The sequence below is a fragment of the Lepus europaeus genome, chromosome 4 (genome assembly GCF_033115175.1).
Source record: "Lepus europaeus isolate LE1 chromosome 4, mLepTim1.pri, whole genome shotgun sequence".
Taxonomy (NCBI): Eukaryota; Metazoa; Chordata; class Mammalia; order Lagomorpha; family Leporidae; genus Lepus; species Lepus europaeus.
In genome coordinates, this window is record NC_084830.1 from 74,854,911 (window position 1) to 74,876,695 (window position 21,785).

A 21,785-nucleotide genomic window follows, 5' to 3' on the forward strand; every position below is an offset into this window, starting at 1 on the left:
CAACCCACATGGAAAAACTGGACTGAGTTCTCAGGTCTTGCCGTTTCAGCCCAGGTCTGGCTGCCATGGGCATTTGGGGGAGTAAATAAGTAGATAGGAGCATTCTCTTTCTATGTGTATGCCATTCTCTCTCTGGGTTTCAAATAATTTTTTTTTTAAAAAAAGAGAAATTGTCCTCATTTAAAAATAAACATTGTTGCTGCATGAAGAGTGGCCAATGATGGTGCAGGGCATGCAAGCCACTCGAAAAGTGTTTTAAAGAGAGAGAAAATAGTAGGGGGCTTCAGACTGAAATACTGGTTTATAAAATAAAGCTGACCCTCTTAACTCCACATGAAATCGCCGATGTAAGTGCAACTAGCACAGAAATCGCTCCCTCTTTAAATGATAACAGAGAAATATAAATTTCTAGTCTTCTCAAACTCCTCATAGTTTTCACATATTAAATTTTGTAATTTCAGGAACATTTCTAAGATATTGTGGAATGCATAAGATGTACTGACTCTGAATTACTACTAAACAGTGATTTTTTAGTCAGGACCCCTATTAAAATCTAAAGTTTTGGCCGGCGCCGTGGCTCACTGGGCTAATCCTCCGCCTTGCGGTGCTGACACACCGGGTTCTAGTCCCGGTCGGGGCACCGATCCTGTCCCAGTTGCCCCTCTTCCAGGCCAGCTCTCTGCTGTGGCCAGGGAGTGCAGTGGAGGATGGCCCAAATGCTTGGGCCCTGCACCCCATGGGAGACCAGGAGAAGCACCTGGCTCCTGCCATTGGATCAGCGCGGTGTGCCGGCCGCAGCGCGCCTACCACGGCGGCCATTGGAGGGTGAACCAAGGGCAAAAAGGAAGACCTTTCTCTCTGTCTCTCTCTCTCACTGTCACTCTGCCTGTCAAAAAAAAAAAAAACCTAAAGTTTCTACGCAGGACCTTCTCTTTTGGCTGGAGAGTGGCAGTAGTCCAAACTCAAAACCTGGAAGCATAGCTAGCCTACTCTAGCAACGTTTGAAGGTACACTGGTTGCAGTGGAGCACATGGCGTTTATATAAACACTTCTATAAACTCAAGGCCAGTTACATGTCCAGGGTCAATGGAAGCCCATTATGGTATTGAAAAAATTATCACTATCCATTCATCCATTAGAATTTTTTTTACTGTTACCACTGTTTTGGAATTACAGTCAAGTCTTATAAAATACACTAGTCTAGACTTTCAAAACACAGCTAAGACTGTTACCTTCAATTATAGGGAATACAATATGAGGTAATTTTCAGATTGCTACAGTGTTGGGTTACCTCTAAATGTTTATCCAGGATGGTAAATATCCAGAAATATTTTCAGATACTAAAGGCATTTTAAATATTTCCATTCATCTATATGTAAATATAAGAGGCATAATTTGAAATACTACAATAGTTTTTATATTAATAAGGAAGAGTAGTATGATGAATTAAGAAGACAGACTTCCTGGGTTTAAATTCTGGTTCCACCACTTACCAACCATGTGACCTTAGGCAAGTCACTAGGTTATCTTTTGTTTCAGTCCCTCAACCATAAAATGGAGTGATGAAGAGTATTATTTCACATTGTTGTTGTCAGGATGAAGTGAAATGGTAATAAGAAAAATTGGGTAAGATAACTGGAGGTTTACTTGACACATAATGGTCACTTAGTGTTAGCTACAACTTTTATTATAATCAAAATTACACTGGCTGATGATGTTATCAACCATTACTAATCTTTGAGCATGGAGCAAGAAACAAGAACCTGGATAGAAGGAACACATCTACATTTAATCCCCATAACAATATTAAGCAATTCCATTTTACAGAGAATACAGAAATATGTTAAAGATACTACAATTGTAGGTAATTTGTCCTGTGAAATATAGCCAGTACAACTGAATTGTTTAAGTGACCCCTTCCTGGCTCTACTGAGTATTACTGCTTCCTGGATAGTGATTAGGAAATAGTAATGAAAATATGGAAATACTTGCTCTTTAATCAGCTGTATTCACTTCTGTGGCCTACAATGACAAAGCCAAGTTTTCAGTACGGAAAAATCACAAATTACTCAGGCCTTCAGGATCCCTTGCCAATTACATCAAGAATGTTAAGTCCCTGAAAGTTAAGTTATATTTAATATTGGTATTTATGTAAAGGGATTATCTTTATCACATTCAAAAACATTCAATTTTTTTTTAAAATTTTGATGATGGCTTCCATATTTTTATTAAACATATGGACTCACCATAATGTCTCAAGTGCCAAATAACAACTAGTATCCTTAGCAGGTATTATATATGTCTCATACATACGTAACACAGTATTTTTGTTATTCAAAACACAACTAGTAGTGAGGTTTCTGATGACAGCTTGAAAATTATTATCAAATTTCATTAATTAAAATTTAATAATGGCTTGTCTGTACTGTAGTTATGAAAAGCATTTCACATAATAACTTAGTCCAAATCCATATACAGTCGTGTGTTGCATAATAATGTTTCAGAGGATGACAGAAAACATAAACAATGGTGGCCCTGTAGGATGACATCACCTAGTGATGTCACAGCCATCTTGTTCGTGTAAGTACATTCTACAACATCTGCACAATGATGAAGTTGCCTAAACTGCATTTCTCAAAATACATCTCTATTGTTAAGTGGCACACGACTGTAATGATCATGATTGCAATAGTTGTTTTGTTTGGAAAATTACAGATTTTAAATAGGATAATGTATTCAAATACCATGCTAAAATCACTATTATATATATGAATAAATGCTACACATTACATGTACTTCCATAAACTATTAAAGTCCTTAATAGTCCTTTTAAAGTACAACAAATAAAGCTTTATTTCTCTTTTACCCATACCTTATTAGAAAAATATTCATGAAGGTGGATTCTTTTAAGAGTATGACATCTTATATGAAAGCCTCTGCCAAACTGTGTTTTAGATATCTTTCTAAGTTAAAGTTTGAGTTTTTAAGTTGATTTACTTTTCTCTTTTTCTCACCAGCCACCCTTCTCCCCTCACCTACTTGGTCTCCTCTTCCTTTATCCTGTAGACCCTGACAGCACAGCACCCAAATATACATGGCCCAAAGTCAAGCCCAGTGTAGAGGTCAAGGGCAGCACCAGCTCGCTGGAATTCTCCATGAGCAAAGGGTACCTGAAAGTAGTGGTAGAAATTCTTTCTGGGAGCCTCCATCAGTTCTCTTTACTGAGAAATATGAAGTACTTCAAAGGCTCATGGGAAGTGGAATTAAAATATAAGCTTACTGTGGTGTTAAAAAAGAAAATCTGAACTCTATGCATATTCAGAAGCCCTTACTAGAAGAAGTAACGAATGTTTTTCCATCTTTCACACATAAACGACTTTCTCATAGGCAAGTGGGGATCGAACATCTACGCCACCCAGACTGCACCATCCTTAACATTTCTGCATGATGACTGGTCATGTTTCCTCAGTGACAGATGTCTTCAAGTGAAAATATCCATTATCATGTATATCCATTTGGGGAAGATGAAAACAAATAAAACAAAATAATTTTAATGAACAGAAGAGGAAGCACATGGTTAATTTTTATCCATGATGATTTTTTATAAATTCCAGGGATGACCATTATGCTCAAAGATGAATATTAAACATCAATACATAAATCAGTTTGTGAAGGTAAATTAAATTAATGAATGCCTATGCATTTCCAGCATAAATATCCAAGTATAAACCGAGCATTAGTCATTCACACCATGATGAAAGATTCAGAGGCAAAATGCATTTCTTTATCTGTAGTGGAGAACGTTCAGCCAGTGTGCACTTTGGCTAGGTCAGTGTTCAGAAGCTTCATCACGCCTGGTTCCTGGAGATTTTGCTTCATTCTTCTCCAGCTGGGGGAGGAGGCTCACACAACCTGTACAACCTAGAGAAGAGACAGAAATGTTTGACAGTTGCCAGGGTCTCGCCGTCACCTGAAGTATTTTCTCATTGGTGGAACAAATACTCTGGCTTCTCTTCAGATCGTATAAATCTTTTCCCTTCATTAGGAGAACAAATACATTGCCAATAATTTCTTGGTTTGTGACTCATGATCACACTATTTCACTAAAAACAGCGTATAAATGACTTTAATATTTCAGTCCTATAATTTAGTACAAGTGTATGTCTCTTTGCACATCTACCTGGCTACTGATTAAGCAATGGTGCATTTTTAAAAACTGTTGCTTTGCTCCAGTGCTGCCACCCAGGCTGGTAGTAACATCTGTTCTCTGAATTTCAGGAGGTGATACTGTCATGATGATTGCCAGCATGTTTATCATGATTATCCTGTAGCAAGACAGCCCCTGTCCTCTAAGGGTCTGCTGATGTGAAGACTAATTTTAGAAATCGACTTCCATTCGTACTATCCCCATGGTGCAGGAAGCTGGCTGAGGATGGGCTGATGGGGTAGATTCCTGAGGCTTGAGTCTCAAAGGCCCAATTAGCATGTTTCTCAAGGACTCACCACCTGGCTCTGCTCAGGCCCAATTCACCTGATACTGAATCTCCAAGTGGGCCAAGGAATCCACTTGCACCTGGGGATGTCTAAGGATGCTCCCTGTTTACAATGCAGGGCCAATTTAAGATCACCCAGCCTTAATGGAAAGCTCTGGGACCTAACTAGGATTATATGAAGTCTGGTGTTTCACATTCTTCTAGATGGTTAAATCCTAGCTCCAGGACCCAAGTAAAAGGAAACATTAACAGGTAATCATAGTACATTACTTAACAGCATATTCTAAAAGAAGATGGTCTGACCATGAGACAGAACTCTTATATGAATGTCCCTAATATAGAGGCAAGATATCACCAGGACCAAGCCTCTTGTCTGCTCCCTTATCCCAAGGTGTCCTTGCCTGTCCTTTAAGATGAAGCAGTTATCCAAAGGAGTTCAGCGAATTGAGGGCATGGTGAGCTGGCCCTATGCAGATCACAGGACTCAAGAAGTCATTTGCTTCTCCACAGAGAAAACCTTGTTGGCCAGTATTGTCTGGAGGGATTTTCTTTAGGGAAATTCCAGGTCTGGGGAAGACTGTAACTACCACCTGCATGTATCTCTCCATCTGGGCATCATAAGAATTCCATGAAGAGCATGGTATTGCTGACCAATCAAACGAAGGCCACAAACATCACTGACCGACCAGGGACTTGGACAGGAGCTGATCACGTACCTTTCAGCCCTAACTTCAGTCCCTAAGAACGTTCACTTTTAATCCCTTGGGGATCCCAGGAATTCATTCTTAGCTACAGGACTCCAAGCTCTGCATTTTGCAGATAAACACCCACTGTTGTTCCACCACTCTGATGTCAGCGATTGGCAAAGGAGGAGTGGATCCAGGTATGGGGGTTCTATAGCAACTCCTCCAACTAGTTTTTTGGGCTTGTTCTGCAACAACCCAAAGTGGCTGGGTGTTCCTCTTCTGAGTGTCTATGGCCACGCTTGTCCATCCTTCTGTAATGCTTAGTCTTTCAATCTCAAAATGTAAAGAGCAGATTTTAATTTTGTGCCTTTTTAAAAGTTCCTCAAGCCCAGGGCTAACTATGGCGATTCCCTCTCTTTTAGAGATTAAATGCAACACAACATAAGGGAGTTGTTGATTAATTTAGCGAATTATAAATTTCCTCTCCCTCTGACATTTAATTCCATGCTAATGGTTAAATCAAATGGGAAGAATAAGGAAGATATAGCACGGAGTTGTAAATCTGGCTAACAAAATGAACTTTCCTAGTCTGGAAACAGAAGAAGTTATTGCCTTTGAAGGTGTGCAAAAATATATCTCAGCTCTGGAAGGTGGTTTATGCCCTACGTGTTATCTGCACAGAAGAGGTGAATACTGAAGTAAGGACACCTCATCAGAAAAGCTGAGTTCATCCTGACCATAGAAAAGAACACATTAAACTGAGCTGACATGATTCAAAAGTTCTTTTGCAGCTGAGAGATATGTGGTCGCTTCAAATTGCATTTCCTAGGCTGGAATAATACGAGGATCACAACGTTCTTTCCCCGCCTTAGTCTCTACCCTCTTGTTCCCCTGATAGAGCTGCCTATTGAGGGAAAAGGCACCATGGCCCTCGTCAGGTAGAGAAGTGGGAATATGGGTGGCAAATGTCCTGCCCCTGATGTCTGGGCTGAGCCACCACATTCCTTTACCTTGCTCTTTGAAATGGCTGCTTTGCAAACAGGAGAAAAGGCTACTCCTTGTGATCGCCTAATGAAATAATAGCACTGGGCACTGCCTAGTCGGGCAGATTCAGCTTCCATGAGGCTGCTTGGAAGTGACTCAGGGTTATTTGAGTTCAGATACATTTGTAATGGAAATCTTGGCGCTTTGGGAATTTAGGGCAGGCAGATGAAGTTTGGAAGTGAAGTGTAATAGGTGAGAGTTGGACCATCATTCTGCACTAAGGCATTTGTTTTTATGGCAGCTAAATGGTTGGGCAGTGGGAGGTCTATGTTTGCCCAACACTTGGGGCTCTTGCTGCATTATCATTCCACTCCTGCACAGCAGGAGCCCTCCATAAAGTGGTTTGTTCCTGGCTCCACTTTCTTTCCTTTGTGTTTGGGTTCTGGCAGCCACTGTGGAGTTGGCATTTCCAGCCTAAGTCCAAAATTTGCAGAAAGCAGCACCTTCAAGCTACATCTTACAGATCATGTCCTTCACCTATCTACATGACAAAAATAAAAGCTGTGTTAAAGGAGACAAGAGTGACAGGCACTTGACAACAGTGGTTAAGACCTGGCTTGGGATGCCCATGTCATATGTAGGAGTGCCAGGGTTCAAGTCACTGTTCCACTCCTAATTTCAGCTTTCTGTTAATGTGAACCCCGGGAGGCAGCAGAGGATGGCTCAAGTACTTGACTCTTTACTGCCCACGTGGAAGAAGCAGATTGAGTTGCAGGCTCCTGGCTTTGGACCTGGCCCAGTGCAGACTGCTCTGGGCATTTGAGAGTGAACCAGCACGTGGAAGATCCCTGTGTATCTGTCTCTTTCTGTGCCTTTCAAAAAACAAATAAATAAATTTAAAAAGGAAGACCACCAAATATATGCCTCCTTCAAGGTGAAAATATTAATAATACTCTGTCCCAAGGTGTTTCTTCTTATCTTACAAGTAAAAAATTTCAGTCTCAATGAGGGAAAAAATATCTGACTAAATAATGCCAGACAACTAGCAGGAGTTAGGACTCAAACCTTCCCCCCACTTTTAAAAACTGGGCCAAGCTGCCTCCTATGTAAATGAAGGAAATCAAGCTTTCATAGCACAACAGTTCCATATTTTTTGATGGACCAGAAAGTAAGGCCATTGCGCCACAACTGGCTATCTGAAATCTTGAGTATGATGTTTGGTTCTTGAAAAATGCTTATTGCCCTCAAGAGCCAATGTCCATGCAGAGGTCAAGAAGAGGAAGGGCCGCCTCTCTACCCTTCTCACTCATATCCTACCCCAATATTCATTCAAATTGATTTTGTCTATCCTACAAGGGAACTTAGGAAAGTTTGTGAAAAATAAGTGGCATTAAAATGTAAGTTTATTTTAGCGCAAAGATTTGAAATATGCTGCATTTTCCACAACACAAATCTCCATGAACTTTTTGGTGACCCATTGTATGTCTTTCAAAAATTTCTGAACCAAAATAAGCTTGTATTTTAATTCCATTTTGCACAAAACTATATTTTAAGGTTTATTTATTCATTCACTCATTCATTCAAAAGGCAGAGGGACAGAGAGACAAAAACAGAGATCTTCCATCCACTGACTCATTCCCCAAATGGCTGCAATAGTTAGGGCTGGGCCAGGCTAAAAGTCAGCAGCCAGGAAATTCATCCAGGTTTCTCAGAGGGTGGCAGGGATCAAAGTACTTGGGCCATCTTCAGTGTCTTCCCAGGCACGTTAGCAGGGAGATGAACTGGAAGCCAGAACTCAGCACTTTCATGTGGGATGATGGCTTTGCAAGCAGAGGTTGAACCAATGGTGCCACAATGCCAGTCACTCCACGGACTTGTTGAAGTACTTTTGTATTATGCTGCAAGTACTTGAGTATAAAGCAGATCCTGATGTATATTTTAAATATAAACTTTTACAAGGGGCATGCAAAATGTATCTAAACCAAGGATGTCCAGAAAATATCATGCCCAAGGGCAGGCTCTACCCTGTAAACACCCAGAATTATTAACCTCTAATACTGCATACTTTCTGATTTCTTAAATTATTATTCTCATCCTTTCTATAGTGTGACTATGGTCAATTCCTCCTTTCTCACATTTTTTTTAAACCGAGAGGCAGAATGCTAGAGATATAGATATAGATAGAGGTAGAGGTAGAGGTAGAGGTAGAGATAGAGGTAGAGGTAGAGATAGAGATAGAGAGATTTCTAACTGGCATCTTAACCACTGGGCCAAATGCCTGCCCAATTCCTCTTTTTTAATTCCAGAACAACAACATCCTGTTTTCCTTAATTTCTCCAGTTGCTCAGATTTTACAGCTTCTGTTCTAATTTCTCTTTACTGTTGATCCTATGCTGGTTTCATGACCTCCTTCTTACCTCTTACCCAGTCACCATTCTAACAACATTCATTTCTAGATCTTCATCTATCTGCTAAATATTGATGACTCATAGGACGATAGCTGCACCTAACCCTCTCTCCTTGGCTTCAGAGCAGTTCATTCAACTGCCCACAAAGCACCTCCACATGGGTGTATCTTTGATCCTTAAATCGCAGGGTTCCAAGTCAAGCTATCCATCCTTTCCTAGGGATGCTCTTTTTGCTACAGATGCCAATGTCATCATCTCAGTGGCAAGAATCACTGACCCCTGCATATTCACACCAAAGACTAGCACTTTCCTTTTTCCTAACCCCTTTTCATCCAATTAGCGTCCAAAGTCTATTAATTCTGTCCTCTATCTCTCTATCTCTCTGTCCTCCATCCACTCTCTCATCTCAGGCCTCTGATATTACTATAATCTCCTTTGACATTCCTGTATTCAGTTTTAGCTGTCCTCAAATGGGCCCTGCTAATGTTGCCAGGGATGAATTCTTTTTTTTTTTTTTTGATAGAGTGGACAGGGAGAGAGAGAGACAGAGAGAAAGGTCTTCCTTTGCCGTTGGTTCACCTTCCAATGGCCTCCGCGGCTGGCGCACTGCGGCTGGCGCACTGCGCTGATCTGATGGCAGGAGCCAGGTGCTTCTCCTGGTCTCCCATGGGGTGCAGGGCCCAAGCACTTGGGCCATCCTCCACTGCACTCCCGGGCCACAGCAGAGAGCTGGCCTGGAAGAGGGGCAACCGGGACAGAATCCGGTGCCCTGATCAGGACTAGAACCTGGTGTGCCAGCGCCGCAAGGTGGAGGATTAGCCTATTGAGCTGCGGTGCCAGCCGGGATGAATTCTTAAATTAAAATCCTCCAGGTAGGAAGATCACTTATTAATGCTGTGCTACTGTCTTCAAGTTAAAAAATTCTTCATTATTGCTACACGTCTCTTCCTGATTTTGGCCCCTCTGTAACATCAACCTCACTTTGTGTCATTCTTAAGTCACATTCAACCATCAGCCATAGAGTTTTCCACATAGTTCTCAGAATACAACGTGTGCTTCTGCTGCATAGGACATCATTACCATCGTGATTGGCCTAGGAGCATTTTGTGACCTCCCGTCTCCATCTATTGGCTGCACTGCATCTCATCTTTCTGTTCTCAGGATGTTCTTTGCCTGTGCCTATCACAAGTCTTACTATACATTGTGGAGTATTTTTGTTTTATTCAATTGTAAGTCTACTACACTTCCAAAAAATGAATGCAAAGGACTATGTATTTATCTCTAGTTTTTAACGAAGGGGCTGATACCTACACACAGCAGAAAGTAAATATATGCTTTCTGAGTGAATTTTAAAAATATAAAGTGAGGCAGTTGCTTGGCCTAGTGGTTAACACACCAGCATGCCACTTTGGAGTGCCAGAGTTTGACTCTTGGCTCTGTCTCCTGATTCCAGCTTCCAGCTGATGCAGACCATGGGAGGCAGCAGGTGATCACTCAAATAGTTTGGTCTCTGCCACTTACATGGGAAACCTGCATTATATTCCTGGGTCCTAGCTTGGGTCTGGCCCAGTCCTGGCCATCGTGGGCATTTGGGAAGTGAAAGTGGATGACTTTTCTCTCTCTCTCTCTCTTTCTCTCTCTCTCAATAATTAAAAAATTTAAACATACAATGAGAGTGGATTGTAAAAGGAAAACTATGATAGACATAGAACCAAATACTATCTTAAACACAGCAAACTTTATGTTTATGAAGATATTTCCAGAAACATAGCTCCAGGTTTGCCTGTGGAAGGCTTGGTTCTTCTTTGCATTGTCTTTGGGGCAAGAGTCCTGCTTCCACATGGGAGGGATGCCAGCTCCTGTATGTTCCCCTACATTCTCTCTGCACCCTCCACAGAGTGTTTGTCATACTTTACCCTCCCTGGTAGTTCTGTTTTCCTCATCTCATCTTTTTAACTTAAACCTACTATTTCTATCATGGGTTTATATCTTCCACAGGGCATAGCAGAGTATTTTTGCATTTCTTAGACTCTCAAGGAATATTTGTAGAATGAATGAGATTAACAAATTATAATAATATATAATAATATATAATTAATATATCATAATATAATAAATATAAGTTAAAATTATCCTTTATTTTTCTCTCAGGGCAATTATTCCCTTGTCAGCCCTTACACGTGGCTCATTTTATTGTGTTTCATTTCAAGTGTTTTAAATATAACCTAAAAAAAAAGAAGTGAGTTCAATGAAGTTTTTTTTCTTGTGTTCAGCATGCATATTGCTTTATGGATCAGGATGCTGAAGTCTTATCCTTATTGCATTGTTTATTAGTGTTTATAAGCTCTAGCTGAGAACACCTGGCTGGGCCATTATCTTATTTTCTTATTGGAATTTCAACACTTCAGTAGTTCTATTATATAAATATAAAGTGCCTACCCAAGGAGCTGGGAGAGAATGCTTACGTGAAATGATTCTTTAGCAACAGAAAGTCTTACACTCTAATCTAATCAACTATGAAAGATAACAGGAACAGAACTTGAGGTTTTAGCAGAGTTAGGAGTCAGCACTAAATTAAATGCAGCCAGAACATGAGTGCTCCATCCATTTTCAGGGGGGAAATATGTTTTCCCTTTTGAAAGCACTTTCACTGCCCACATAGTTATTCAGAATGAAATATCACTTCATAAGTGCTACAGTCATCATTCCCACTCTGGTAACTACTTTGTAAACAGAAGCAAGGAGAATCCTGTCTGTGGCAGTTCTTGGAGGAGCCTACTTTTTGTTAAAATGAAAATATGTAAAAGCAATCAATGTAAAATCATTTATTTAGCTTTTCCCCACTTAAGATAGATGGATGCCTACTTTACTGACCAGAGAAATATAACTGAAAGTATTTCTCTGTGGCTGCTAACCGTGTTCATTTATTTTAAATGTGAACTGGAGTCCTTTTGAAGGATGAGATATGAAATTTGAATATTTGCTATAACGAACAAAACAGCGATTCACTCATTTATTCATCACACATTCCTGAAGTTAGTTTGGAGATAAAATATCTAATATGTAGTCATTAGGACAAGCAATGAATAAAATCTAAAAAAATTCTCTAACTCTAGAAAACTCATATTCTTGTTGGAAAAAAGAAACATGATATTTTCCAAAGTGATATGATAAGGGTTATCATGGATAGTTACAAGATGTTAAGGAAGGAAACTCAAGACGGACTCGAAGGAAAAAATGACATCTAAGATGGGTTTTGTGGTTAGGTAGGAGTTTTCCATACAGAAAACTTTTTTTTCCCCTCTTTTTCATGAGTATGGGAAAGGCAATCACAGCATAGGGACCAGCATGTACAGTCACAGAAGGAGAAATGAAAATGGCGTTTGGTAGCTGGGATAGCGGTATTAAAAATTTTAGTAGTACCTGGGCAGAGTTTTGCTTTTAATCTCATGTTGTAACTTGCAAAGCAGAATAATGACTATATAATAATGGGGCATGCATACCTAATTACACTTAGCTATTGGATGTTTACAAGGGCAGTCTCCATTATTCAATCAGTACAACACTGCTCATGTCCTAGAACAGGTGCATTAGCTGTGGATGCCACTGCCTGAGAAATGTTGGCAAGTCCTTTAGGAAAGAGCAGACCAGGGGATGTACTTACCGAGGAGCTGACTGTGGGGTCCGATCTCTGACTCCCAAATTTTTTGCTGTGTTTTGAACTCTTGCTCCCTGAAAGTCAGGAAAATCACCTTTAGCTCTACATTGTCCTATAACTTAATTTACATGATATTAATATCTGAATGTAGAACTGCTATTCCAACAGCATTTAATACCAAGAGGTACTGGATGATGAGAAAGAGAGAAATATTAGCACACTTAAGTAGAAAGACTAAGTTCTGGTGTCCCGGGCACAGCAGAATGAACATCACCAACAACAATGTGCTATGTATCTTCGAATAGTTAGATGAGAGGATTTTGAACGTACTCACCATGGGTGGACATTCCAAGTAGTGTCTTCACCACTGTACCAAATGCCTGCTCTGAGAATATTGTCTTCAATAGCTCTAAAGCAATTTCTAGGCAAGGCCTGCCCATATGGATTTATGAATTCTAATTCTGTCTAAAAGTTTATAGGACAAAGAGAATCTAGCAATGAAGAAGTCTTTACAATCTGTCAAGATCACGAAAAGTTAATAATCCTTGCTCAGTTCTTCATGGAAATTAGCTGCTACAAGGACCCAAACACCATGGTCTGTGGCTGCAAATAAGTGAAGGGGAGTTGTTGAAAAACTGAAACTCTCCAGTTAACAAATTCTGAACAAAGGAAAGGGAAGAGAGAAATAGAAGAAAGGAACAAAGAAGCTATTCTCTCAAGATGGACCAAGTAAAAGAAACTAAATAGGGAAAGGGAAGGGGTAGAGAAATGGCCAAAAACATGTGAAAAGGAATTTAGGAATTGCAGCAGTAGCTAAACAAACTTTGTAGTTTGAAGTAACTTTAGAATTAGAAAAAAACATTATAAAAACAGAATAGAGAATTTATAGACTTCACTTAGCTTCCCTAATGCTAATCCTTCACTTCACCATACAGTATGATGATCAAAATTAACTTCCAATATTATTAGAATGTCACCATTTCCCCACAAATATTCTTTCCCTATTCTAGTATCTCATACTGCATTTTGTTTTAACATCTCCTTTGTCTCCTCAAATCTGTGTCAGTTCCTTTGTTTTTCCTTGTCTTTGGCACTTTTGATAAGTATTGGTCATTTGTTTTTAGGATGTGCCAATTTGAGTTTCTATGATATTCCCTAGTGATTAGATAAGGAAATGCATTTTTTGGCAGGGAAATTATAGAACTCATGTTCTGCTCTTCTCAGTGGATGATATTAGGGGGTACATGATGTGTGGATTATCATGGGTGATTAACTTCAGTGACTTGGTTAAAGTGGGATCTACCAGACATTTCCTCTTTCCATTGCCACCTTTCTTTTCATAGTTATCACCACATTGGTGGTGATAACATGACATTACACAAATGTCCTGTTTCTCTTTAAAGTTTTGCTAACTGGCTTCAGCTTCCATTGGTACCTCTTTTCTGCAACAAGGATACTGCAATCCTTATGAACCAGACCTTTTCTGGAAAGAAGAGTTATTCCTTCTCCCCAAATTATTTATTCAATTATACATCTGAGTTGGTATGGACTTATAGATATTTCTTCTATTCTATGAGATGTAATCCAGTATTTTTTGCTCAAATTGTTCCAGATTTGGCCATTAGGAGACATTTCTGGTTGTTTATTGTCCATTTGATATGTGTTCATCCTTTCCTACTACTTCCTTATTTTTTATCATTTCCAAGTGTTCCACATTCATCACTGTATAAGTTGGTAATTCATCATTTCTCCCAGGGACTCTGGCTCTTTTGTTAAAGAATAGTATTAGGAGCAAAATTTTGAATTCTGGATGTGTTTATTACCATTGGGGATAATGGCTTCCGGGCAAAAAGATTCATTTATTAATTAGTACACCAGGCTGACTTATTAATACAAATATAGTTTTACATCTATACTCATTTCTGTATCTACCCATCTCTGTATGTGTATGTGTGTGAGTTTATGCTTCAGTTCATATTGATGCCTCTTATTTCAATGTAGCACCACAGGGTTCATTCTAGATTCCACCCTCTCCTTTTCCTAATTTGTAACTTTGTCAGACAGTGCAAAAACAGCCTCTCATTATTGGCAGTATGTTTATCAGTTTATTCAATTCTAGAGTACACATTGATATGTTTTAGAATTTCTAACCAAACATCTGTGAAAAAAAAAAAAGATTTACTAACAAGAATCCCATGTTCCTGTAAATTCTATTGTCTCATAATATTACATTAAATAAGTTATAGAAAAATTCTCACTTTCTCAAAGGACTTCAAATAAATTCACCCTACTGAAGAAATCCACTGGCATATCTGACTTTGAATTCAACTATACAACGATTCATATCCTCATCATGCTACCTATTATATCTTTACATATTTGCTGATTTTGCTGCCCATACCTAAACACCCTCCCTGCCTCCTTCCCTTCATTTATCCTCCATTACTCAAATAAAATATCATCCTAGCCAGCTAATAATTGGTTGGCACTGTTTTGAGGGCATTAAATATGCTGATTTATTTAATCTCAATGACACTATGAGACAAGCACTATTAATATTATTCATGCTTTAACATGAGAAATTTAGTAAAAGAGAGGCTAAGAATCTTGCCCAAAATCACAGAAACCATAATCACTAGAGCTGGGATTGAAATTGAGACTGTTTGTTTTACAGGCTCTGCTTCAGTCATTACCAAATACCCACCTTCTGAATTAAGCCTTTTCCTAGCTATCCTGGTTAGAACCGATTCATTGGAGAACCATTTGGCATTTACTCTGTACCAGGTACAAAACTACAACAGCAAAATGAGTAAGACTCAGTGTTCTGGCCACTGAGGTGCTCAAGTTGGCTACTTTTCCCCCGTTCTGTGTCCTGATGCACAGAGACTGCACATCCCTTACAACACTTGCCTATATCTTGGTGATTTGCCTGTATGTGTCCAACATGAGACTAAACATGAACCATGCTGTCCCCATGTCTCTGTTTTTAATGCTTACTAAGATGCCTTGCTTCTGTCGGTAAGAAACCAGGATATTATGGAAACTCGGTTTTTATTTACAAGGACAAGAAGAAATTTCTGAATAGGTATCTACCAAGGAACAGTGGAAATGTATGATATAGAGCATAGGAAACGAACTTCTAATGTATATGGCTTTTTATTGATCAGATCAGCTAGTTATGAAAAACTGCTGCCTATGGTTATTATTATCATTACCAAAATATTTAAAAGGGCATTGTGCTTTTTTTTTCTTTCTTCTCTTTCATCTTTCTTCAAACTCAAGTTATAAGTTAGAACAATTCTATAACAAGTACATATACAAAATTTGTGTATGGAAAATAATACTACAATTACACATAAGAACAACAGATCTTGCCAGAGTTCTAAAGAGAAACCAAAGATCTCCATTTTTTCATTATATTATTCATTCTATATTTATGTATAATATTTTAAAGATTTATTTGTTTATATGAAAGGGAGAGTGACAAGGAAAGAAAGATACATACACACAGACACACACACACACACACACATACAATCTACCATCTGTTGGTTCACTTCCCAAATGCCCACAATAGCCAGAAACTAATCGAGTCCCCCGTATGAGTGGTAAGAATTCAAGTACATAGGCCATTATCTGAAGCCTCCCAGATGCATTAGTTTGAAGCTGCATTGGAAGCAGAGGTGGAACTTGACCATGAATTCCAATATGGGATGCATGCATGTGTCCCAAGCAGTGGCTTAACAGTGCAATAATGCCTACCCTCAAACATATAATAGTAATTCCAATTTGATAAGCTAGTCATTCAAATGCTCCAGTATATACCAAAGATGGCAAATATTTTAACCACTCCATCTCTGGAGAGCTGAGTCCAAGTGGGTAGGTGAATTCCCCTGAGGTTGAGAGGCAAACAGGACAGAAGGTTGCCAGGAGGTCTTTGATTGAGGCTTGCATTCTAACTGCTCAGCTCATGAGTTGGTAGGCAGAGTTGGCCTGTGGATTGGATCCCAGTCGCTAAGTCCCACTATGATTCCTGGAGAGCAGAGGAGCAGCAGGGGGAAGCTGATGATGCTGTGCACCAGGAGGGTCCCTAGCTCTAGGATCTGTCACAGAGAAGTGACAAATCGGTTCCTTGCCTCTCACAGCCGTTTAGGATACCACATCTTGGAGCAGAGAAAGAAGAAAGGAACAACACAGGAAGAAAGCCATCTGTTTTAAATGTACTTATTAAAAAAAAATTGGAGTAAGGAGTGATAAATACCAAAGAAAATAGTGCAATTTAGAAATAAACAAGGATTTTATAAGAAACTACAGGACTCCGGGGCCGGTGCTGTGGCGCAATGGGTTAATACTCCACCTGCAGAGCCGGCATCCCATACGGGCTTCGGTATACTCTTGGCTCCTCCTCTTCCAGTCCAGCTCTCTGCTCTGGCCTGGGAAAGCAGTAGAAGATGGTCCAAGTCCTTGGGCCTCTGCACCCACATGGGAGACCCAGAAGAAGCTCCTGGCTTCTGGCTTTGGATTGGCTCAGCTCCAGCTGTGGTGGCCATCTTGGGGAGTGAACCAGTAGATGGAAGACCTTTCTCTCTTTCTCTCCCTCTCACTGTCTGTAACTCTACCTCTCAAATAACTAAATAAGATCTTAAAAAAAGAAGCTATATGACTTTTCAGCTTTATTTTATATAATATATAATATAATGTAATACTCTGTAAACATAATAAACAAATATATTTATCTCATATTTTAAGGAGCTCTGCATCAGTTAAATGAGTCACTAGGGCCTACATAATATCAATTTCATTTTTATGTTCATTTTAAGTTTTTAGAAATTAAGTTATTAACTATAATTATTATTTCAGTGTCCAATTCATAATAACCATGGTAGTGGAATATTGTTTAAAAAAATAAATCCCAGTCTTTTTCTTGCCACAAATCATAATTCTCAGATGGTTCTTCTAAGACTTCCTGCAAACTTTACTGGCAACACAGTAAAACAGAAGGGCAGTTAATTTCTTTCTGCCAAGTTTTAGCCACGCCAATCCCAACTCTGATATGAATAATCACACGTTTACTTTGATCTACTTTTTAAAACATACTTTGTATATCCAGCCCGCTAACCCCCAATCCCAGCTTTCAGAAGCCAGCTGGCAATGTGTATCTCTGTTAGCTCTTAGCCACATGCTTCTGGTGGATCTAACCTTTACTTAGCTAATCCCTCTTGGACCCTTGGTATTCTTTGTTTTCAGGCTCATGGGTTCCTAACCAGAGGTGCCAGCAAATATGTTCTCACAGTGCCCAATCCCTATACTGCAGAAGCCTGCTTGCTTGTAGCCCCTTCTGTTGATTTTTTTCATTGGCTTGGTTGACATTCTGTGTGTAATCTTGGGAATAAGCCCAAGGAGATTTACACGTTTGCCTGAGAATTTTACACTAAGTCTCTAATAAATAAAGCAGTCATAATTATGAAAGCATATTTTAAAAATTAGATCACTCACTGTGACTCGCCAACCCAAGCCAAGTCAGCAAGGAAATTTATTATTGTCAACTTCTGCTTTACAAAAGATTTGTTTATTAATTTGAGAAGCAAAGTGACACAGAGAGACAGAGGGAGTGTGTGTGGGGAGGGGGTGGAAAAGAGAGAGAGAATAAGAATCTTCCATATACTGGTTCATTCCTCAAATGGTTGCAATAGTCAGGTTGGGGCTAGGCTAGGTTGGAGCCAGAAGTCCAGAACTCCCACATGGGTGGCAGGAGTCTCCCATGGTCTCCCACATGGGTGGCAGGGGTCCAGGTTCTTGGGCCATCATCTGCTGCCTTTCTAGGCACATCAACAGAAAGCTGGATTGGAGAGTAGCTGGGACTCGAACCAGTGCTCCTATATGTGATGTCTGTGCTTTGTGGCTACCTGGCTCTTATCCCCTGCACCAAAACATCAATCTCTAAGTCAATTTTCAGTGGTAGCCCAAAGAAAAGATGGCAGAGCAAAATATGAAATTGTTGTCTTTCAATTTGTCTTTCTATGGGTTATGTGTGTTTTCTACTGTTAAATATTTTTGTTATCAGTAAATTTGAGAATAGTGTATTTTTGTTGCTTTTAAAAGAATATAAAGGGTTAAAAGTTAAAGTACTGCTTTTAAAATATTGTTTGGTTACTGAAAAAAAAAAAAGTTCATTCCAAATATAAGAGAGCATATTCTCATCTACACATGCTCCAGTGACTAACAGACAGTCCAGAGGCTACTATTATCCTCTAAAGGAAAATTTGAGGTCACTATTTTATACTTGGAATAACTTCCACACTTCTTAGCATGGCATGAGCCTGCCAGAAGCAAGCAGGGCCCTCAATTCTTTCTTCTTCTTCCTTGCCTCTGTCTCTCTTCCAATTTACTCTTCCAGCCTTACTCAATCACCTACGATTCCCAGAAAATGTGTGATGTCTTTCTATCTTGTCGTAGAAATGAGATGTCAGCCCCCACTGCACTCCTGCTCTATTCTGCTTGACCTCCATTAGGTTACTGCTTTCATATCTCTCCCTCCAGAGTTCAGAGTCTTGGAGAACCCTCATCCAGGTATCTGTACTGCCTTCTTGTTGAGAGTGTTTCTCATTCTGGAATCACCCTCTAAGACTGGAAAAGTGCCTGTCACATCCAGGCACCTAGTAGACACTTGATAAATGAACAAAGAAAACTTCAAATCCAGATCCTGTGAAACAACTCCTCTAAAATATGCCTGAGTCTTACCTGCTTTCGCATCACATCCGTAGCCTGCATGATGTAGCGAGGAGGCAGTCCATGGCTTCTGGCCAGGATGATAGCCTGCTCCAGTGTCACACTTAGGGTGCACCTGTGAGCCAAGGCAAGGACAAGTTAGACACCATGAGACCCCACTGGAGCCTCATACTCTTCAGCACAGTTCAGGTCTCACATTTCAGAATCTGAAAGCACCAGCCAAAATCAAGGTGGCTAGACAAGAAACTACTGATTTTTCTACAAAGAACACTTGTTTAAAAATAGGTTCTACAGGAAAGGTTTCATTCCTAGTCTTCATGCCAAATAATTTCCACAAATGAATAGTGCCTAGGGCACATTTAGGTCTACAGAAACTCACTGGGGGTGGGTGTTTGGGTACCTTACTGGGATCATAAATTAAATATTTACATGGAGAACAAACCCAAATGAAGTATTTTTATGAGAGTACTTGTCCACAGAAAATGATGTGATCAGAATAAATGCAAATTTTATAATTAAATATTATTCTTTATTCATAATTTGTGTAATTGGAAGAAATGACTTCATACTATTTACCATTTATTTCTATATACTTATAGTTAATAGAGTTATACTGATGTGCATAAAACTCTTAGAAAAATATACAGTAAAATTACTATTCATTAAGGTCAGGATCAACTTTAAAAAATGTGTTTCTTGGACTTGATCTGAAATATTACTTGTAAAAGTTTCCAAAGGAACTTGCAATTGTTATCCTGGAATGTAGTGCCCAGAATAACCCTGAGAAATGTTGTAACCAGTGTTCAGTGCTTGGTGAACCTTCATGAATTTCCCTTTCCCCTTAAGGCATTTTGTTTATGTTTATGTTCTTTTTGCTTTTTTTTTTTCTCTGCAGTAACCCTGAATTCCTATGTTGGCTTACTTGTTAATATTTTCTGGTGCTGGTCTCTGAATTGTAATTTTAAGAGTATCTTTTGCATACCTTTCATAAAATGAAAATTAATTTTAGAAAGTTTTCCAAAAATTCTTATTAGTAGATTTTACTTTTTTCAATTTATTGATAATTTCTTTAGTTTTTATTTTTTTATAGGAGAGGGAGGGGGAAGAAGGGTGGTAGTGTGAGAGGGAAGGTGGGTAAAGTGGGAAGAATCCCTATGTTGTTTTTTTTGTGTGTTTGTTTTATTTTTTTGACAGGCAGAGTAGACAGTGAGAGAGAGAGAGACAGAGAAAGGTCTTCCTTTACCATTGGTTCACCCTCCAACGGCCGCCGCGGCCGGCACACCGCGCTGATCCGAAGGCAGGAGCCAGGTGCTTCTCCTGGTCTCCCATGCGGGTGCAGGGCCCAAGCACTTGGGCCATCCTCCACTTACTCCCGGGCCATAGCAGAGAGCTGGACTGGAAGAGGAGCAACCAGGACAGAATCTGGCGCACCGACCAGGACTAGAACCTAGTGTGCTGGTGCCGCAGGCAGAGGATTAGCCTATTGAGCCGCAGCGCCACCCAATTTCTTTAGTTTTTAAATCAACTTCTGCATTTAGCTTCCTATGGTTTGGTGTTTTACTCAGATACGCATATTTTTATAGATCTGTCTAGTATTTTTCCCTACAAATGACAGTAAATTCCACAATGCATTTGCTTCTATATGAGGAATATCCAATTCATTTTCTTTGGTTATAAGGCAATAACACAGATGCACAATACATTTGGTCAATTTTAATGCTAATAAGTTAGGAAAAAAGCTTACTGTTGTAATATGACACAGAACTTGACAATGTGTGACTTTTACTGCACATGACTGTATTCTAAGGAGAAACATGTTAAGTTCCATTGGTTGTTAAATGACTTAAAGCAGCGTACTCATTACCATTACACAGAATTCTTTCGAAGATGTTAATAACACATGTTCAGATGGGCCAAAGTTGAATAATTAGTTTCTAGTTGTAGGCGACATTCACAAACACTTGGAGCATGAGTCTGACATCAGCACAGGCTGTTTTACATGCACATGCCTGCCACAGAACAGGCTATGGCAGCGCAGGCTAACCGTGATTGGGCAGTCCGTGTTTAAAAATCCATTTTCTACAAAGCATTTAATTGTCAGCCTACTTAATAGACCACAACCTTTTCTCTTCCTTAAAGTCTCTTCTATTCCAATTTGAAATCTTTATTGATCCTAACATTTCTCAAAACCTTTATCTTTTTCTAATCATGCTGAAAAATGTCTGTGTTTTTCTGATAAAGCATGACTGACCCCACTCATCACAAACACACACAATGAATAGCTTAATCAGGCGACCTATAATTTTTATCCCTTTTCTTAAACCTTTTGAAACTGATTTATTTTTCCCTACTTCAAGTTGTAGCAAATAGCAGTACAGCAGCAAATTATCTGTCAGAGACTTTAAAGGATTTTACTACAATTGGGAAATCAATGAAGCGAGTAATATGCTCTTTGGCTCAAAGTGTCCCTTCTTCACAACCAATCACACATCACCTAATAGAAAAATCTACCTTGAAATGGATATGTACATCTTTTTTCCCCATGATATCAATAACATATGGTTGCACCTATATTTAACTTCTCCTACTAAATACCCTGTTTACTCCAATTAGGTCTCAAAATTAATTTGAAAAAAAATTTTTTTGACAGGCAGAGTTAGACAGTGAGAGAGAGAGAGAGACAGAGAGAAAGGTCTTCCTTCCATTGGTTCACCCTGCAATGCCTGCTACAGCCGGTGCGCTGCGCCTATCCAAAGCCAGGAGCCAGGTGCTTCCTCCTGGCTCCCACATGGGTGTAGGGGCCCAAGGACTTGTGTCATCCTCCACT

The 21,785-nt window shown here is 39.5% G+C and overlaps 1 protein-coding gene across 1 annotated transcript in view; it reads right to left on the bottom strand.

Moving 5' to 3' along the window:
• Positions 1 to 808: 808 nt before the first annotated feature.
• PREX2 (phosphatidylinositol-3,4,5-trisphosphate dependent Rac exchange factor 2) overlaps positions 809 to 21,785 on the bottom strand; it is a 338,025-nt gene continuing 317,048 nt past the window's right edge. Inside the window, exons 38-40 of the mRNA XM_062188384.1 lie at positions 18,971 to 19,073; positions 12,236 to 12,303; positions 809 to 3,921 (exon numbers count right to left, since the gene is read on the bottom strand). Of these exons, the coding sequence (XP_062044368.1) occupies positions 3,876 to 3,921; positions 12,236 to 12,303; positions 18,971 to 19,073 (217 nt within the window). The 3' untranslated portion in view covers positions 809 to 3,875. The remainder of the gene's footprint in view (positions 3,922 to 12,235; positions 12,304 to 18,970; positions 19,074 to 21,785) is intronic.